Source organism: Gorilla gorilla, chromosome 8 (assembly GCF_029281585.2).
Source record: "Gorilla gorilla gorilla isolate KB3781 chromosome 8, NHGRI_mGorGor1-v2.1_pri, whole genome shotgun sequence".
Classification (NCBI taxonomy): Eukaryota; Metazoa; Chordata; class Mammalia; order Primates; family Hominidae; genus Gorilla; species Gorilla gorilla.
The window spans coordinates 34,998,293-35,020,303 of NC_073232.2; the positions used below are offsets into that span (position 1 = coordinate 34,998,293).

The 22,011-nt window shown below is 36.5% G+C and overlaps 1 protein-coding gene across 3 annotated transcripts in view; it reads left to right on the top strand.

The window, feature by feature from the left end:
- MYO3A (myosin IIIA) overlaps positions 1–22,011 on the top strand; it is a 282,515-nt gene that overhangs the window by 83,143 nt on the left and 177,361 nt on the right. For all 3 annotated transcript variants that reach the window (XM_019034337.4, XM_055353315.2, XM_063709962.1), the window contains 4 exons: positions 1,064–1,140; positions 5,719–5,864; positions 8,236–8,301; positions 10,611–10,766. In XM_019034337.4, coding sequence (XP_018889882.2) covers positions 1,064–1,140; positions 5,719–5,864; positions 8,236–8,301; positions 10,611–10,766 — 445 coding nt within the window. The remainder of the gene's footprint in view (positions 1–1,063; positions 1,141–5,718; positions 5,865–8,235; positions 8,302–10,610; positions 10,767–22,011) is intronic.

A 22,011-nucleotide genomic window follows, 5' to 3' on the forward strand; every position in this document is an offset into this window, starting at 1 on the left:
CTCACTCTTCTGTCTAAGTATATTTCCAATACTGAAACACCCATTTGGTTGCATATGGCCTTTGAATTTCATGGTAAAAGTCAAATGCCATCTTGGAGAAATAAAATATATTTCCATTTTACATCTCCTTTAGTACCTTTCCTCTACTTGGCTTTTAAGATAAGCAACCAAAGCCTAAAATTAATGTGACTTTGGGGAGGCACTTTTCAAAGCAGGGAAATCAGGTAGTAAAAGCCCATGATTTGGGTTTAACCCATCAAGTCCAGAGCAAGGTGAAAGGTAGGAGCTCTGTACAGTCAGATAACCAGGACCCCTTGTGTGAGGAGCAGGAGTGTCAAAATGGAGAAAAGAAACTGTATTCCTAATTCTCTTGAAGGTCAGTTATGAGTGTATCTAACAAGGTGGAATTAATGGAATGACATGACTGAAATATTTGATTATACCTCTTTACTGTAGCTCTTCAGTCTGTAATCTCTCTAAAGGAAGAGAACTTGTTCTGTTAATGATGTTGGTTTAAATAGATATAGTTAATTTGAAACTTCCAGTCAGATAAGGTGTGATTTGCCCAGGGTTGGTAGATGGAAAATAATTTTATGAAGATTCACAAGTCACCTACTATGTGCATAACACCATATAGGACATTCTCAAACTCACTGGAATTTGTTAGTGGGCAGGGACAGGAAGAGGGCAGGGAGGAAGCACGCCATTCAAATAACAATTACATGACAAAATATGTAAAATCGTTTACAATGTAGAAGATAGAAAGAAATAGGGATCAGTATAATTGGAGCAGATTAAAAGCCAGCCTGGGGGAATTAAGACTTGAAATGGGGCTTTAGGAAGGAGCAGGATTTGGAGTTGAGAAAGAGAAAGTAGGAGCACCATTCTGGTTTTTGGCTCTGCAGAAATCCTGATTTAGGATCCTTTAATGTGACACTAGGTCCACTGGCAGGTTTGAGGAAATAGAATTTTAATATTAGTTTGCAAAAAAGATTATAGCAATTGAAAGCTCTTTATATATGAGCAATTAATGCAAAAAAGTACATCTTGTCTCTTCCTCTAGGTGTGTCTGCACAGCTCACCAGTACCCGGCACCGTCGGAACACATCCGTAGGAACACCGTTTTGGATGGCTCCTGAGGTCAGATAGAGTTTTGAGGCAGACAAATGTAATAGCTGATCCTGTTTGACTTTCCTTCTTATATGTACTCTATCTCTGTAAGCATTTTGGAATATAACAGAAGAAACTCTCAGTTGTGTTATTTTCATGTGAGAATTTTGCATGTGTGAGGAGGCACCTGGGAGGTGGTCAATAAATGGGCTGTGAATGAACACGAGTCAATGAAAGAGGGAATGAGTAAACCAGATGATGTAAAGACAAACTACTTCCAGGTTTGATTTTTCATTAAATTTAGGTGTTTAGCGTGTATCTGTACTAATGATATTTACATTATCTTTTAAAATTATAGTAGAAATATAATATTATCAGAACCCCTAGCCTTTGTGGGATCAGATTCAGGTCCATTAACCCATATGGCAGGTTCCTGTGTTGAGTCACTCTGCCTGGGGGCTATGCTCAGCTTTAATAAATTCTTTACATCATTACCTTTGGGAGGTTGCAGATAAACTGCTAAAATAGTTGAGGGAAAAAGTTTTCAAGAGTCATCTTCTCCCCCCATCACTATTAATGATTTTAATCTTTTTAATTATGTTTATCACTTATGAAGGACCCTTATTTTTGAAGACTCTCTCTACAACTGTTGGGGAAAGCGCTGCTATTTATCTCCAGTTTTCTAGGGAGTGAAGGGAGAAGTAATTAATATACTATATTAATATTTTCAAATCTTATAATTAAATTTGGGGATTAAATGCTGGTATGCTGTTTTTATTTGAATACTTGTTTAATTATTACTTGCAAAACAAGTTAAAATGTAAACTTAGTACAAAATATGGACAGAGAATGAAGTATTTTAAGAAACTTAAAAAAATCCACAATGGATTAAAAAAATTTTTTTACCAGGGAGCATATCTTAGAGTAAAAATATAAAGTATAGTCATAGAAGCAAAAACAAAAATTGAATAGGAGAATCTCAAAGGAGAGTTTCTTTAGAGTTTGTTCTGATATATTACTAGTGTTTTTAAAACTTACAAAAAAATTACAAAAATGAGAAGTTAATAAGAACCTAGTTATAATACCAAATATTGCATGTTGTTTGCATATATTAATAATATAATAATAAATAATATTACATATAATATCATTATAAATTAATATCCTAGCTTTATGGGTTTTGTATGTTTATGTATTATAACAAGCCATTATTCAATATTTAAATTTTCCATTTAGTAAAAACACTTATTAATATGCAATTACTAGACAGTCATTTTTCTGATGTCAGTTTTATTATTAACCTATAGTAGCACAGTAGGGCTTGAAAGTTCTTTCTGGCTTAGCAAACTAATGGATATAATAAACATGAAAAAGGGTTCACTACAGTTTTTTTCAAGCTGTCATGGAAATACATGTTTGAGATTTTGTTCATATTATATTCATCTCTCTGTAATAAGTATTTTCTAACCTTGAAGAACATATTTTAAATAATCAGCTTTCTAGTTAATCAAGATATTCCATATCTACCACTCTATGGTATTAATAGCAGATTTCTAAGAATTAGAAAGCAATAAGGTGAACAAATATAAATATATTCACCACAATGGCATAGAAGTATTTCAGTGTTTTTAGAGCCCAGGAGGCAAGTTTGTTCAAATCAATTATCACTTGAAAAGTGAAATTCTTGATTTGGCATGTTTAAATTAAATTCTATATCAAAAGTAGCATTTGCTGGTTACATAAAGACATCCTCTGCCAGGATGAAGGTAACAAGGGAATTAGCGACTGTAGTAGGTGACCGTACAACTTATCATACAAACCAGAACACCCTGGAGAGTGAAAGGGGGTGATATTTATTATGATTCTAGGACTAAAAGCATTAAACAAGAATGTCCAAGGCAAACTGGGACATAAATTCACCTGAGCCTATATGGGTAGATATCCTCTGACCACACATGTAAATTCATGAAATAATGTATTATCCTGAAAAATAATTTTCCTTAGGAAAAAAATGATGGGGCAAAAGACATTATTTTTACACTCTAGCAAACAAAGTTATATTAGACAACAGAATGAGAAATTCATATGAATGCATTTTTGAATTTTTAACAGCTTTATAAAGGTATAACTATAGAATTAGGTCATTTAACACATACAATATTCTGATTTTTAATGTATATTCACAGGGTTGTGCAATCATCATCACAATCATCACAAACGTTTTTGCTCCCCCTCAAAGAAACCTAGTACTCATTAACATTCACTCCTCATCTTTGCCTAAACTCCCCTACTCTAAGCAACCATTAATCTATTTTCTGTCTCTGTGGACTGGCCTTTTCTGGATATTTTATTTATTTATTTATTTATTTATTTTTTCCTGAGACGGAGTCTCGCTCTGTCCCCCAGGCTGGAGTGCAGTGGTGCAATCTCGGCTCACTGCAAGCTCCGCTTCCTGGGTTCACGCCATTCTCCTGCCTCAGCCTCCCGAGTAGCTGGGACTACAGGCGCCTGCCACCACGCCTGGCTAATTTTTTATATTTTTAGTAGAGACTGGAACTACAGGCGCCTGCCACCACGCCTGGCTAATTTTTTATATTTTTAGTAGAGATGGAGTTTCACCATGTTAGCCAGGATGGTCTCGATCTGCTGACCGTGTGATCTGCCTGTCTTGGCCTCCCAAAGTGCTGGGATTACAGGCGTGAGCCACTGCACCTGGCCTGGATATTTTAAATAAATTGAGTCATACAATATATGGCCCTGTGTCTGGCTTCTTTTACCTAGTGTAATGTTTTCAGGGTTCATCCATGTAGAAGCATGTATTAATGCATCACTCATTTTTAGAGTTGAATAATATTCCATTGTATGTATAGACCACATTATGTTTATCCATTTGTCAGTTGATGAGCATTTGGGTGTTTATCACTTTTTGTTATTATGAGCAATATTCCTATGAATATTTGCCACATGAATTTTTAATGTAAAACTTAGGACTTTACCGTTTCCCTCAGTACTTCAGGCTGTGCTCTCTGATTTCAGCAGTTCACTCTCATGTGATATTAAAAATACTTTCATAGAAAAGGTTAAGAAGCACTGTGTATGTTGATGTCCCATCAAACTAACTCTTGAGTTGAGAAACTATTCTCTCTTTCTTTATATATAGACATATATATATGCACATGTATGCACATGCATAATTTATTATTGTCCTTCAGGTACTTAGAAATGAATTGGTTAATGGTCTTCTTATTTGCCTATAAACTTGCCACCCACACCAGAGCCAGAATATTACCAATAGCATGCATTGGCCTCTATCTCTTCCTCTATTCCAACTCCTTGCCTCCTCTCAAGAGTGTCTGTTGCCCGATATGTTGTGTTTATCATTGCCTTCTTTTTACTTTTTAATCACACTGATATGCTTATAACTAAACTGTTTCCTGTCATTCCCATTAGTGTCAGGTATTAATAAAGATTTATTTATGAAGTAGTCACCTTTCCTGGATGACATGGGTGTAAATGTTAACAACTGAATTCTAGTGTGCCCACACATGGATTTTTTAAATGTGTTAAGCCTGGTGTTAAGTGAAGTCAGAAGGTGAGATATCATTCCTAAAAGGGCCTTAGATTTTTCACTTTATATATCATTTTACAGTACTGTATTTAAATGACACAATTCTACATCTGCCATCATTCTAAAAATATTTTTTATTTTTCTTGTGGGTTGGCATGTACAAAACATAAAATTTTAAAAATGCAAAAAAATGGTTCTTAAAATGTAAAGTTGAATTTCCTTTTTGTGTTTATTGATGTTAATAATTACCATTCACAATCAATCTGCATTTGTACTTACACATTTAGAACTAAATTGGGAAGTAATCAATGCAATAATTTCTCTATCTAATACAATCTTATAAAATTACAAAAACAAATTCCTCTTTTTTCCTTGACTCTCAATTACATCTTTCGATTACTGACATGTTTTAAAACTGGTTGCAGTTTTACAATTTAGGGTGGCCTCAGATAGGCTGTTGGTAAAACCACATCAAGGTTTATTTTTATTTAGTTTTCTTTTATTAGTGGCTTAAACCTTTTGCATTCCTCCAAACTTGTCTTATTCCTCCCTTAGGTAGCCTTGCCTTCTAGTTGCCAGTAGAGACCAAGGCCATCTAACTAGACAGCCCTCAAGCATATTTACCTTTATTTCCTCCACTTTTAATTCTCAAAAACATAGCCTTCATCTTTGCCCATTCCCTCAATAGACATTTATTGAGTGACTACCACTGCCCAATCTTTAGCTGTGCATTTGATCCCATCCCTTTCCATTTGGGACACGATTTCTTTCCTCTTTTTGTTCCATATTTTCAAAAATATTTTTCATAGGCTTCTTCCCTTATATTTTAAACCTCCTAAGGTATTATCTGTTCCCAGAACAAAAATACTACTACCAATAATAATTTGATCTTTTATTCTCCTCCTAAGTTACTGCCTTCATCTTTACTTATAGCTATCAAACTTCACCAGTTTAAATACTTAATGCTTTGTTCTAAGTGTTTTATTACATGCTTGTTAAAGTCACAAATTTCGCCTTTTGATGGTGTGGTTTTCTACTAGGTGATTGCATGTGAACAGCAATTGGATACCACTTATGATGCCAGATGTGACACTTGGTCCCTGGGTATCACGGCCATTGAGCTGGGTGATGGAGATCCTCCACTAGCTGACCTTCATCCCATGAGAGCACTCTTCAAAATACCAAGGTCAGATGACTAACATTGGGTCCAGTATCTGCAGCCCAATTTACTTCCTCCAGCCACCAAGTGTTCATCATGCTCTTCATGGAGACGTTCAGATATATTCCAACAAGTTGGGAGCAGAAGATCCTGGAATGTTATTCTGCTTCTTCTGAGACATTGTATTTGTTCAGTAGTTGCATTTCCCTGGTCTAAGTAAAAGAGCTTTCTCTTGACAATCAGTGTGTCTTTCTCTCTTTTGCTAGGATTTGATTTCAGAAAATAGCAGTTCCTCCCACCCTTTATCCATTCCACAATGAGTCAGTGAGGCATCAGAGTCCATAGCCTGTGCAAGTGTTTTGCTTTGCTTTACCTACCAATCTAGTAATTTTTTACTACTTGCTAAGATTTCCCTTTGTTCAGAACTTTAAAATAATATTATTAAGAAAATTATATATAAAATTTATCCAGAAAATAATGGTTTTAAACATGTTAATATTTTAAATGTTAATATAAAACAATAAATTTAGAAGAATAACCTCTTTTGGTGCCATGAAAGCACTTGACTATTTACGTAGCCCCCCACTCCTTCATGTGTGTATCAACAGATTTTCCCCTACTATCCTATAAACTAATTTCTTTAAACACTATTTTCTATGAGTGGCGGTTAGTCCCTTGATGTTTCAGATAACTAATGTGAAAAGACTGCCTATATTTATTAAAGGTGTTATTTTTAAATATCTTTTTAAGGATTTTGCCTTAATTATAATGCAGTGCACAGCCAGAGCCTGTGGTGACAGGGTTCCAAAACATTAGAATATTTGGCATCTAACTAAATTATTATAAGACTAAAACATTTGAATTCATTTTTAATTTTGCCTTTGAATTTCTTGTCCTATCTAGATGTTCTAAATTATAATACCTTGGCTATATATCATCCTTTACATACTGCTTATTTTGTTAAGCGGAGAAACAACATTATGGAAAAGAATGGAAAACCTCTATACTAAATCCAAGACATTTCATTAATTTTGAAGAAAGCAGGAAAAAAATCTGTAGTTTCTAACTCCTATTGTCATTCAGTGTGTAACATGAAGTTCTGTACTGCCTTAGCTGTTTTAATTGTGGATTAAACCATCATATTTAGTCTGATGTTATTACTCTTGGTGATAATGCAACATGAAGGAAGGATGACACTGTTGATAGATATTGTACCTAGGTAACAGGCAATGTGCAAAGTAATTCTAGGAACTGCATCATCTTAGTTATTTCTTAATTATGTCTACCAGCAGTGGAATTCCAAGAATACTGACTATGGTAATATGGAGAAAAAGGGGATCTGAAAAGCTACCCAGTTCTGAGTGTTCTGAAATAATCCAAACTTTGTTATTCAAAGCAAGCCAATAAATCTCATAAAAGGAAATTTTCAGGAGGACAAGAAACAAAACAATGTTTCTGGAGAAAAGAATTACTTCTTTTAATGTGCAAATTAGCAATCTTCAAATTGTCCTAAGGATTGTGAAATGAGCTTAGTCCTGATCTGGGGTAGATGAGTAGCTGCACTTTTCTTTAATGAGCCTGTACAAACTGTACATTAATTTCATTATAAGCTATTTAAGGAGTAATGCAGAACTGAAGACAAAGTATTTCCATTTCACTAATGAAAACAAAGAGCTGTTAGAATTAACATAAAGCAGCACTTCAGCAAATTCGACTATCATGGTTGATCAATGTTGCTTGATTACAGAGTTAGATCAGCCTCATTTTCAAATGATGTTCCTTTGTATTCAACGAATGTGCCAAAAAATATATTTGTTCAGCTTAAACTGAAAGGAATTAATAAAATTGTTAAAGTTGTATTCACAGCTTTATCGCTAATAGTATTTTTCAGTTCGTTGACACTTTGTAACATGTTTCCTGCCGTGTGTCCAGTAACAACAGAACAACAACTCATAAGGGCATTCTACTGTGCGACTCCCTGGCACACCTTCCTCCATATTCCAAACAGGCCACTTCTGTGTTCCCTGGATGTTCCTCAGAGACTTCATTGGGACTCATAAGAAAAAAATACCTTTCCCCAGCATCTATTGTTTCTATTCTGTTAAGTATTGATGTTTCCCCTTAGAGCTAAGTAAAAGCAAGAAGACTCTTTAAAAGAAAAAAAAATAACAGTTGGAAAAATCGGGTCATATGTTAAGTGCTTTCAGAGAAACAAAGACCGTGTCATTTTGTATAAAGAAAGATGAGTAACAATTTATCTGTCTTGGAATTGGGAAAAGATGGAATCCTTGATTACAACTGGCAGAACCTAGGATTGCATTAGTCTATCTGGCTCTGCCTCTCATTTTGCACTGACTGACCAATATACAGAATCCAACATTGATTCTTATTTTTCTAGGAATCCACCCCCAAAACTAAGGCAGCCTGAGCTATGGTCAGCAGAATTCAATGACTTCATAAGCAAGTGAGTAAAAACAGTCTTTTAAAAAATCAAAGTTATTCCCTCCTGCTATAACTAAATCTCCTCCTATTTCTTCTTATCTGTTAAACAGCCCCAGAGATTTATATTATTTTCTTCAAAGGAAGCATCTGTAGTGTCTTTTAAATGTTGGGTGAATTTATCATTGCTCAGATAATGACCTTAGGGTCATGTTTATTCACTTATCAATAGCTATGCTTCTGTGGACCCTTTATAATCAATGGTCATGTTCTTCTGTTCGCCTGTGTTTTGCCTATGGGTGTCATTTCATATGAGATGGGTCTCTTAGCATACCATTAGGTTTCGCTTCTTTATCCATCTTTATCCTCTGTGCCTTTTAATTGGGGCATTTAGCCTGTTTACATTCAATGTTAGTATTGGCATGTGTGGATTTGATCCTGTCATCATGTTGTTAGCTGGTTGTTATACAGACTTGTTTGTGTGGCTGCTTATGGTGTCACTGGTCTATGTACCTAAGTGTGTTTTTGTAGTGGCCAGTAATGATCTTTCCTTTCCATATTTAGCACTCCCTTCAGGACCTGTTATAAGGCAGGCCTGGTTGTAGTGAATTCCCTTAGCATTTGCTTGTCTGAAAAGGATCATATTTCTCATTTGCTTATGGAGTTGTAGATGCTTCTACACAGATCCTCAATGGAACTTAGTGTCTGACCTATTTCTTGCAGTTTCCTCTCTGAGAAACATTTCCTGGTTTCTGCCAAGCAGTTAGTATTATGTCCTGGTTGCTATTGATTTGATTTGTCTTCCTCTAGTAACATTGCCAGTTGTATTTAGCTTACCTGTTTTGACATCTTTCTCTATAACTAGACAGTAAGCAACTCTAGGGCACTGAATGTGCCTTACTTGTCACTGTAACTCCAGTGTCTAGCAGAGTAACTCCAGTCTCTAGCAGCAGTGTCTAGCAGAGTGCCCAGTACACATTAAAGATTTGATAAAGTTTTACATGAATAAAATAATTTCATATGTGCCTCTTCTGAATACATAGATAGAATTACTACAGATGTCAGAAATTAATGCATTCTGTTAAATTAACGGAAAACTAAGAGCACTTGTTCTTATTTTTTAGACACTGGCATTCTTATTCCTTAGCATATTTTAGCATTCCGGGGAAATATATTTTTGGTTAAGCTCAATGAAATAAGTTGCCTAATTATCATAATTATCATAATACCGATTAGAAATGGCACTACTCAAGCCAAGGCATGAGTTTCATCTTTTTATGCTTTTTTCTTTTTTTTTAATGTCCCCAAATGACAGCCCAGTTTTCTCATAATAGTAGACTCTGTGAATTGCAAGGTTAAAGGGGTCTTGGAAAGTTGTACAGCCCAAGTTTATATCCAGAGGTTAAATCCTTCTCAAACATGTGCACTCAGTGGCTGTCCAATCAATACTTAAATACCTCCAATCAAAATAGTATTTCCCAATGCAGCTCATTCTACTTTGATAAGCCTCACTCTTGAAAAGTTCTTCCTTAGACTGATCTGAAAGCTGTTTCTCTCTTGATTCCACCAACCAATTCTAGTTCTTTTACCCCTTGCGACCACTGAAAACTACTTGAATCCTTCTTTTACATATTCAAAGTCAGCTGTCACAGCTGGTTAAACATTCTACATTTGTTCAAATGCTCCTCCTGTGCTCTTGTTTCAGGTGCTCTCACTAGTCCTATCCTTTCTCATGAATATGCTCTGGTTGAACCTATCAAGGGGTACAACAGGCATTAGCACATCTGCTGTATGACCTCAAAAAATACATATTGACATGGAATTTAAACATCCTTAACTGAGTGGCCTTCTCAAATGGGTTAGCAGTTTTATCACATAGAAAGAAACAGATCAATTGAGAAGCCTTTAAAAGCATTTGTGAAGGGAAACTGCATTGTTTGTTTTAATTTTAGATAAGCATTAAAACTATAATGACTTCATTGTCATTTATCTGCAGCTACTGACTTGTAAAGGAGACTTTGCAGTGGAGACATTTTAATTATCACTATGCAATAATCCTTACTGGGAGATGACAGAAGTGGTATTTAGTTGAAAGTTGGTATCACTGCAGCTTAATCACTCACAGATGTGTGCCCTTTCACAAACATTTGTTTCATCATATTGCAGTTAGCTATTTTTGAGAGATTAAAAATTGCAATTAATATATTTTAAGCTTGGGCTGAGCATTTATGAGGAGCATCACTCTCGTGTGTTAGATTAATTTTTAGGAATATGAATAATAGTTTCAAAACTCTAACTTATCTAATAATTGCATGTTCTTTTTTGCCAGTGCAGGTGCTTGACTAAAGATTATGAAAAGCGTCCAACAGTGTCAGAACTTTTACAGCATAAATTCATTACTCAAATTGAGGGCAAAGATGTGATGCTACAAAAACAACTAATGGAATTCATTGGCATCCATCAATGCATGGGAGGCACAGAAAAGGCCAGGTAATCAAATAATATCTTGATTCCAAAATCCAGAGATTACTGAAAGATTTTGAACAGTTTAACAATGTATTAGTTTTTAAGGTGAATAAAATTTGGAGGTAATGGGGACTTACATGAAAAGTGAATGTCACCTGTTGAAATGCATCTCAATATTGGTAAAATTACAGGCAACACTTTCTTTTTTTTTTTGAAACAGAGTCTTGCTCTGTTGCCCAGGCTGGAGTGCAGAGGCACGATCTCGGCTCACTGCAACCTCCACCTCCCGGGTTCAAGCGATTCTCCTGCCTCAGCCTCCCAAGTAGCTGGGATTACAGGCCCATGCCACCATGCCTGGCTAATTTTTTGTATTTTTAGTAGAGACAGGGTTTCACTGTGTAGCCAGGATGGTCTCGATCTCCTGACCTTGTGATCCGCCCACCTCGGCTTCCCAAAGTGCTGGCATTACAGGCGTGACAGGCTGCACTTTTTAAACAACTTTGTAAGAACAAAGAATGTAAACTTCAAAAGATCATTTTTGTATTGGTATATGTTTTCTTGTATTTTCTGCTTTTCTATAAAGTAAGATATCTTAGATTTGGGATTTAAAAAAAACCATAAAACTTGAAAGACCTTTTGACACTATTATTTGTTCATTTTCCCTGGTTAAATTATATTTAAAGATCATTTTAAATATCTTCATACATCCTATTGGGATTTTAAATAGTATATAAGTTTATTTTAGGAAATTTAAAAGTCACAGAGAAATATACAATGGAAAAATAATCAAGTATAACATTTTAATCTGTAACCTTTTAATATCTTCTTCTTGTTGGATATACTTTTTTTTTTTTTTTTTTGAGACAGGGTCTCACTTTGTCTCCTAGGCTGGAGTGCAGCGGTGCCATCTCTGATCACTGTAGCCTCAACCTCCTGGGTTCAAGTGATCTTCCTTCTTCAGACCCCCAAGTAGCTGGGACTATAGGCACGTACCACCATGCCTGGCTGATTTTTGTATTTTTAGTATAGACGAGGTTCTGCCGTGTTGCCCAGGCTGGTCTTGAACTCCTGAACTCAAGTGATCCACCTGCCTCAGCCTCCCAAAAGGCTAGGATTGCAGGCATGAGCCACTGCGTCCAGCCAAACATTTTAAAACATTTTTAAAACAAAATTGGAATAGTATTATATGTGTCCCAGAGACTGTCTTCTTTCACTGAATAGTGAATATCCATATAATTAAACATTCTTCTAACACAACATTTTAATGGCTAGATAGCATTCCCTTGCCTGACAATTTAATGATTAATTTAAATAATCCCATACATTTTGGTAGTTACTAATTGTTTTTACTCTCTCAAGTAACTGTGTAATGAACAGTTGTACATTAATCTCTTACTGTTTTCTTAAGATAAATTTCTATAGATAGTACTATTAAGTCAAAAAATTATTAAAGTTAAATTTATAATTTCACTTTATTCTTGAGAATCCTATTTGTTTCATCCCAGAGACATATCACTATTTAGGGAGTTGGAAGAAGTGAGTAGGACATTACTTATTTGAATTCCTGTTGTGAATGTACACATTTAATTCCCATTTGTTTAATGCCTACTATGTGCCAGATTTTGTGTTAGGACTTTATTATGTTATCTCATGTGCTTTTACAACAAGTCTGAGGAAAATATTTTATGATAACCCATTTTCATAGCTGAAAAGAACTGAAGTTTGCAGAGGTTAATTAACTTGCACAAGGCTGCACAGGAAATAAATGACTTAGCAAGGATTCAAATTGTGATCTTAAAGCCCAAGCTTTAATTCACAGGAGTAAATGGACTAATGATTGTGGATGATCTTGGGAGATAATAATCCTTGCCTGTTTGAGTTTACAGCCTTGCTGCAGAGACAGACCTGATATACCTTTAATGAGGAAGAATTAAGTGACAAAAGAAAGAAGCAGATATGTAGTTTATAATGAGGAGATAATCATGGGTCATCCATGCCCATCTTTTTATCTTTGTGTAAATGTAGTTTCATAATCTGCTGCAACCTCATTCTTCCCGAAACAGACAACCAATAATCAAAATAAACAGAAATTGAAGTGTATTCACATTGTGTAGGATGTTCAATGTCAGGAACTGTGAAGGATGTGAGATATTACCCTACCTGCAAGCTCACAATTTGGCTTGCCACAGTTTCATGAATGCTGGTAGAAGACAGAAGATTCATGGATGAGAGACAAAGGACTTTACTACTCATTGCTGAGCTGACAGCATGAGTTTATGTTCACATTGGTTCTCCTTGCCCCCTAGAGTCCTAGGGGAAATGTGGAATAGGTGGATGTTGTGTCCACACTTGGCTTGCCTCATAACTGGGAAATCCTGAACTTGGGAAACTCCAATCTTTTAAAGGGGCTGCTTGCATGCTTGCCCAAATTTTGCCTTGGAGGAAACATTATCTTTACCATCCTGGACACCAGATAAAATTTCCATCTGTCCTAGTATTTTTAATTTCCAAGGCTGTTTGCTATACAAACATTATTGAAAATATAGTCTGGAACAAAAGCTAATATAAGACATGCAGAAATTTGAGAGACCCATGAATAATTGTCTCCCAATGTTCAAACATCGTGAGAATGGTTGCACTACACAGTATTTAGATTCTCATGCTTGTGCTGTAAGTTTCAGTGATTATTGGGCACAGTGTTATACTCAACACTTTCTGATTCTGAGACACAAGATGTAGTCTTGTTTATCCTGTTAAAAATTCAGAATATGCTTTCAGTATGAGAATTCATGATGTACTCAGTTGTGGAAATTTTTCAGTTGTTCTTTTAAATATTGATCCTCTCTCATTCTTTTCACTTTTTATTTCTGAGACATAAATGTTGGAATCTCCTATTTTACCTCACGTCTTGCAATTTCTCTGTCATGTTTGTCACCCATTTATCAATCTCTGCTATATTCTGAATGAATTCTTCAAAATTGTTTCCCAGTTCACTAATTTTCTCATAGAACTGGGCCTAGTCTAGATATCTTACATACCAATATTTTTTCATGCTGATATCTATTATACATCAATATCTATAGTTTTCATTTATATAATTTCTTATATAAATTGGTGAGTGGTTTTTTGTTAACTACTCTTTTCATATCTGACTTTTTATATCTAGCTATTCATTTTTTCTTTTGGGGGAATGTAATTCCACTTTTTTTCTCTTTGATCTTAAACATACTTTTTAACAGTAACTCTCAGATTTGCATTTCAACACAGGTGAATTGTCCTGATTATTGAGTTCATTTGTTTATTTCATATTTGGTTTCCTTAGTCTAGGGTTTAGAATTTTAGTTTGCCTTCTCATCTTGAGTGGGAGGTTTTTTATTTTGGTTTTTATTTCCTTCTGCATTCTATTTGGAGGGTTCTGCCTTTGCCATTATCTGGTTTCAAGATTCCCCAGGGCCCATTGTGATTTGAAGGAATTTGCAGATCTAGTTGCTGAGCCAGTGGGAAGTAAATCTTATGTCTCTCCATCCTGCCATCTCAAGCACCTGGCTCCATATAAAAGGAAGAAGCGGCAGTTTTTTCAATCTTTTTCCCAGGCAAGGGACCCCACACTCAGCCCCATTCTTCCCACGGCACCTCGGTCAAGGCCTTCATTGTGAATGTGTGTTTTAGTTCCTTTACTCTCCAGGCCTCTTTTTCCCGTTTTTGGTGCCAGACTTTGAATCAGCCTATAGTTTCTGCCCTCTTACCTGGTGCTTTTGTTTGCTCCGTTAGGTCCTCTCTAATGCTCATCTTGTTTCAGAAAATATCTTTGTCTTTTTAATTTTATTTTTTAACGTGTAAGAAATATTTTATTTTTTATAAACGTATGTTTGGAAGAGGTGGGAGTTGAACTTGAATCTTTACCCACAACACTCTCCTGACCATGGATCTTAGTTCAAGGAGGAGGGAAGATTATCCTGCCCTCAGCATTCATATTCACACTAGTCCCAAAGTGTGAGACATACTCAAGCAAAAGAAAAGAGGCTTGGTTATGCCACTGGCAACACATTAAACAAAAGCTGTCTTCTTGAAGATCATGAAAAATAACTTGACTTGTCACAGTTTTTGATGTTGGTAAAATGGATCAAAAAATCTGATTGTATTAAATCAACATAGCTAACTCAAAGCTGACATTTTTCTCTTTGTACATGATGTTATCCTTTAGAACTGAAGGTATGTGCTTGGCAGGATAATTTTTTAAAAATTAAAGATTCAGCTTTAAAGAAAATGGTCCTAATATAAATTGAATACAAACTGAATATAAACTTCCTTGTTGGGGAGAGGTGGAGTGTTGGGAGATACTATGGAATGGATATGAGAACTTTCTATTTTAAGTCAAGACCTGAATATAAAACACATCACTTTTCTAACTTATTCAACTATTCTGAAGAATTAAGACCACGTTGTAATACACTCCTCAAAAAACGGGAAAGCATTTTTCACACGAGTTAAAATTGACAATGTTAGAAGGCAGACTAAATTGGGAGAAACTCTAGTTATAAAATATTTTGAAAGAAAATTTTTCTTATGAATCCAGTATTTTTAAACAGTTGACTATCTGATTTAATGGAAATAGATAAAAGTCATTTGTAACTGAAATGTGCTATTCAGAATTCTTGAGTAAAACAATACAAGCCCACTTAAAAAGTAAAGCAGTTTAGCGGACAATATTGGATGGCTCAGAGAATGGAGAGGATGGGAGAGAGCCAGGTTTAGTCATGAAAGCAGGCAGCTTCAACTGTCCTTCCTCAAGAATCACCAGCTAAAAGGCTGCCACTGAAAACCACCCACCTTTCTCTAACATTGCCTGCAGTGACACTAGTTTCTTGAATGCTACAACCCACTCAAAATATTTGTAAACTGACTTTGAGCTTTATGTTGCATCCTTGAGGTTCTAAGTTCCATACTGGACTATCTGATCACCCATATGTAGGTCACAGGCCCACACTGTAGGTGAAAGTAGGTGGTGAAAGACACTTGGTCTCAGCTCACTTCCAGTTTCTATGTGAGAGGCAGAGTCCTACCTGCTAACCATTTTGAAATTTCTTCCCCACAGCAGAAGGGTATTTTTGAGCTGCTGAAGCAACAGGTGAATAGCCATTATATGGAATATTTTTTATTCTATTTCATTTTATTTTAGAGACAGGGTCTCACTGTTGCTCAGGCTGGCCTCAAAATTCTGGGCTCAAGGGATCCTCCTGCATCAGCCTCCTGAGTAGCTGAGCTTACTTGCACAAGCCACCACATCTGCCTCCTGTGTGGAATATTTGACACTTCCTACAATTCTTTATTTTATATATCTTGAACGTTTGCCTAAAAAATTATTTAAGCTATGATTGTCATTCCTCATAAATAAAGAAAATATCTAACCCAGCATCTACTTAAATAACAAATTCCAAATTAAAACTTCCTTTTTTTGAAAGTCATATTATTAACATGCTAACATCTTAAATTTCTTTTGTGTTCTATATACAATGCAAAATAACTTTAATATTTTACTTGATGCTCTCAATATGCTAGTGGCAATTACCTTTGATATTTATAGATTGTTATATTTTGCATATAATTTCATAGAAATAAAAAGGATTTAGTAACTCCTTTTTCTTACTAATTTTGGTTTCTTAGACCAAAAATACTGGCTGTATTTGTGGTGCTGTTGCACCTAGTCCACTTGTCCCAGCATCTGTGGTTTTCAGGCCAGAATATAAGGCATATTTGAGACATATGTGGAAGGATTAACAAAAGAAAGACAAACTAAAAATTGACCATCCAATCAGTGTTAAAAGTACCGGCCAGGTGTGGTGGCTCACGCCTGTAATCCCAGCATGTTGGGAGGCCGAGGCGGGTGGATCACGAGGTCAGGAATTCGAGACCAGCCTGGCCAACATAGTGAAACCCCGTCTCTACTAAAAATACAAACAATTAGCCAGGTGTGGTGGCAGGCACCTCTAATCCCAGCTACTTGGGAGGCTGAGGCAGGAGAATCGCTTGAACCAGGGAGGTGGAGGTTGCAGTGAGCCCAGATCATGCCATTGTACTCCAGCCCAGGTGACAGTGTGAGACTCCGTCTCAAAAAAACAAAAAAACAAAAAAAACACACAGGCCAAGCTGTCAATTCCTTGTTAGGCGTGGGACTTTATGTAATGTAAATTCGCTCAAATAGGATTTTGATTTTACAAAACAGAACAATGAAAAGAGAAAACAAAAAAATAAGTAGGAAGTAATAATAGGGTTCCTTCCATGTGGCACAATGCATGACTCCATTTTATATTCTATTTTCTGGGCAAGATAATTTTTCTTTAATGGCTGTGACTATGTCATGATGAGAATTATTCACCCTTTGGAACACATAGGCTTTTCCTTAACACATGAGACTTTAAAAATGCTATCCCCACTGCTTTTCTAACAACTATGTTTTCAATTCCCATCTCCACATGACTGAAAGATACTTCAAACTCAACATGTCCAAAATTAAACTTATGGTATTCCATCTGTGTTCTTTGTTCCCTTATTTTATTTTATTTTATTTATTTTTTTGAGACAAGGTCTTCTTCTGTCACCCAGGCTAGAGTGCAGTGGCATGATCTCGGCTCACTGCAACTCCCACCTCCTGGGTTCAAGTGATTCTCCTGCTTCAGCCTCCCGAGTAGCTGTGATTACAGGAGCCCACCAGTGTGCCCGGCTAATTTTTGTATTTTGTTTTTTTAGTAGAGATGGGGTTTCACCATCTTTGCCAGGCTGGTCTCAAACTCCTGACCTCGTGGTCCACCTGCTTCGGCCTCCCAAAGTGCTGGGATTACAGGCATGAGCTACCGCACCTGGCTCTTCCCTTTCTTATTAATGACACCACCACTTATCTCATTATGCCAACCAGAAATCCAGGGATTATCTTAGCCTTTTCCTCTCTCCTACTTTTCATTTTCAGTCCAAACCAGGACTAAATTTCTTACGATCCCATTCAACACCAATTGTGTTATAATCTTTGCTACCCTAGAAATCGCGGATTGAGATGACATCCATGTTGTCTCAACATTTGTTGAGGCCATTGTATAAAGGTCTGGATAAAGGTTCTACACAGAGGTCTGACAGCTGAATCCTTTATAGAGCCTGTGCTCTGGGGCTAACTTTTTAGTAAACGGGATAAGACAAGCACATGAATAACCATTATACAAAGTTTCAATCCCATTTCCACTAGCAGGGGCAGGAGGGCTTATCCAGGAGGTCGCCTTTGAATCAGCACCATGAGGGATGAACTGGACTGAATCATGTGAAGATAGAGTTATCACAAGATGAACGTTATAGCAGGAGAAACAGCCTGAGCAAAATCATAAAATCAAGGAGATAAGCTGACAGAAAGGCAAGCATTTAATCAAGCTGTAAGGGGAAAACCCAGAAATAGGTTTGGAGAGGTATACAGAGACCAGACTACTGAGAGCACTGAAAGTCAGACTGAGAGGTTTGACCTGTGTCCATGACAGCCCACAGTGGGGAGTACCCCATCGCCAGCTCTTAAGCCACCTGTGTCCCTTTTGTTGGTTCTAAAAGGTAAATTATGGATACACCAAGGCAGACTACAGCAATAATTTTGGATTCATTTTGCTTGTTCCCAGTATGACCATTTTCTCATATATTTTTTTTAACTTTAAAATATGGTATTTTTTTGAAGGTAGGGGGAGTTGGTCCCAACTATGTTTAATTATCATCTATCTCTAAATGTGCTCAATTGGGTCTTGTCCTTTTGCCATCTTCCATTACACAAGAGTGGGTGCCCAGCCCTTATTACGGACACTTGAATCCCAACCCCTGCCTTGGACTGCCAGGATGGCAACGCCACTGTCTACAGCAGCCCACTCAAGCTAGGGACCCAGACAGGAGTATTTTTCTTCACCTAGTTCAGTGTAAGTCGATTCTAATGGCTCCATAGATGAAGTAAAGACTGTATCTCAAATTAAAATTAGAAACAGGAGAGCACCGTTCTGAAAACAAGATAACCTAGAGTTTGCTTTTATTCAGATAGGAATCTATCATGAATCAAGAAACTGGATAATGATAGCTCCGTCATTAAAATACATGGCCATTTGCTATGACCAGATCTAGTCGCTAGTCTAGAAAAAAATAAAAAAGGAGCTACAGTTCACATAAAGATAATTATATTAATAATACTAACAAAGGCTGATGTTGAATCTTCAGTGTTGAAAGGATGATGGATTTGCTTCAAAATTATGTATTTAATAAGCTGTAATAGGCAAGACGGGCTAGTGTCTGGATATTTATATATTTAATATATTGATATATATTTAATATTGGTGTATATTTAATATATGTGGACATTTATTTGCTTCTATGTTTTTGTGTGTTTTTTACATGAAGCGTGTGTGTGTGTGCACACACATCATTTGTGCTTATATTCTAAGTAAGATTTTATTTTAGAAAATTCCCATCTTATCTTGGCTAAAATAAAAAGTAAAGGAATTGTCCCTGTCAGTGCTAGAAGGAAAGGTCTCGTAAAGGAATACACTGGTAGCTGTGTCCATCCAAGATGGACAACTCAGGAAGAAACAGATAAAGCTGGAGAATATAGCAAGGATCCCTCTAGGACCAGGAAATTTGGAAAAGAAATAATAACTTACCCTTTCCTGTCTTAAATATTTCCTTATGTCAGTCTTCAGTACTTCCTCTTCCAGAAAAGCTCCCAGAATAAAAACTAAATGGCTTTTTAACGTGGTCTCCAGGAATTTTAAAAGGAATAGGCAATTGAATAATTATTCCCTGGAGAAGGCCATTGTAAGTACCTCTGCTCCTAAGTAGCACTAAATAAAGGAATTCAAGTAAAGAAGAAGAAGCAGTTGCTGATACTACAAAAAAGTTGTAAATAATTCTGAGAATAAGTTACATTGTTGCTTCAAAATGAAACAGCGTAAAGAACCATCATGCAATCTGCCCACTTGTGCTAAATACCTTGTTCAGTTCCTGTCTTTATCATACCACTTTCCCCCCTGCCAAGTAATTATACAATCATACATTATTTTTGCTGGAAAGGAACTTTGAATGTGGATCCTTATTTTAGAGATCAGGAAACTAAATCCCAGAGAAATTGAATCCTGCCTTCTGAGACAATAGCCAACAAAGCTGTAACTCAAGTATAATGATTTTTCAGACTAGCTCTTTTACTAATTTCTCTTTTCCTCACTGGTGTCAGAAGTTGGCGGTCACAAAACTGATGGACAGATTTTGTTTGAGCCACTTTGTATGGTTTACTCACAATGGGCATTTACACTTAAATTTTATTTTATTTCTTTGGTATACTGCAGTTAGAGTTTGCATTACTAAGTAGAATATTCAATGGTCAAGGAATCTTTGTTCATGTTTTCCCTAAGACTTTTTTTTTTTGAGATGGAGTCTCCCGCTGTCGCCCAGTCTGGAGTGCAGTGGCGCCATCTTGGCTCACTGCAAGTTCCGCCTCCCAGGTTCACACCATTCTCCTGCCTCGGCCTCCCAAGTAGCTGGGACTACAGGCGCCCACCACCACGCCTGGCTAATTTTTTTTTGTATTTTTTTTTAGTAGAGACGGGGTTTCACTGTGTTAGCCAGAATGGTCTCAATTTCCAGACCTCGTGATCTGCCCGCCTCGACCTCCCAAAGTGCTAGGATTACAGGCGTGAGCCACTGCGCCCAGCCCCCTAAGACTATTTTTTAATTAAATTAAGGATACAGAGTGTGGAAACAACTAAGTTTAAGATGGGTATCTAACTTATCCTTGAAATGTTTGGGAAATAATAATTTAGGAACTAGGTTTAATGACATATTGATATGGGTGTTGACAATCATCAACATAGTGATGTTTTCATTTCTTTTGGAAAGAGTCTTTCATGCCTATGATGAGTTTTGGAGTTTGCCTATGTTATTAGTAGCCAAGCTCTCAGCAGGGGCCAACAAAACTGCATTCAGTGAAAAAAAAGGCCTGGACCATTTTCTCTAGTAATTAATACTGTAAGTTGTACTGCACTCTCAGACTTTTTTTAGCCTGTTATTTTGTGTGCTCTACGTGATCTACTTTTCAGTCTTTAGTTTCATTTAGGCTTAAAATGACAAGTCGCCAGTGGCTCCCATCACAAGTTGCCGATGACAGTAAGTGTTCCTAAAAGGACCAACTTGCTCATCTCTCCCTGTGGATCCACCCATACTGTAGCCCCTGGGGCCACTTGCTGGTTGCTGAACCTGCTATGCATCTTCATTCCTCTCCATTTTGGCTCATGGAGTGTTCTCTCCTTGAAATCTCACCCACCTTCATTCTGTTCTTGGGAATATACTTAAAACCAGTCTCCAACTGTTGGCACCTTTGAGAAACCTTTCCCAGAAGTTACAAGTATGTGTTTACACTTCCTTTCCTCTGTGGTCATACATCACTTTGTTCTTACTTCAGTTAGACACACCTGGGATAGAGTCCCAATCCTGCCGTCTATTAGTCTTGCCATGAACTAATTTTGTGACTCTGTACAAGTTACTGAACCTCTCTTAGACACAGTTACAACCTGTTTATAAAATGAGGACACCAATAACACCTATCTGGTAAAGGTGAGAGGATAAATGAAATGAAATAAAAAGCATGAAGCACCTGTACAACGTTAGCAGTCACCAGCATTTTGTGGATAGTTACATGCATCTGTATTTTACAAATCTTAATCATCTATGTCTCCAGTGCTGAGTCTAGTACTTTGCATGTAGTAAGTGCTCAATAAATTTATATTATTTTGAATTGAAGAGTTTGGGTTGAGATCTGAAATAGAATGCCTTGATTTGGCTTTATATGTTCAATAGACACAATAGTGCGTTTAGCTATTTATTACTTACTGTGAGAAAAAAATTGGAGAACCAATTAACATGGAAGATTTTTTGAGATAAAGGTTTTGAAATTTTGTTCTAAATTTTTTAATAGATACTTCCAAATCTATTTTAATATATGGTGAGAGATAGGGATCTAGTTTCATTCCTTTGCATATGTATACCCAGTTTTCCCAACACCATTTATTGAAGAGATTGTCTTTTCCCCACTGTATGGTCTTGGCACCTGTATTAGACCATTCTCACACTGCTCTAAAGAACTGCCTGAGACTGGGTAATTTATGAAGTAAAGAGGTTTAATTGACTCACTGTTCCTCAGGCTGTACAGGAAGCATGACTGGGGAGACCTCAGGAGACTTACCATCATGGTGGAAGGGCGAAAGGGAAG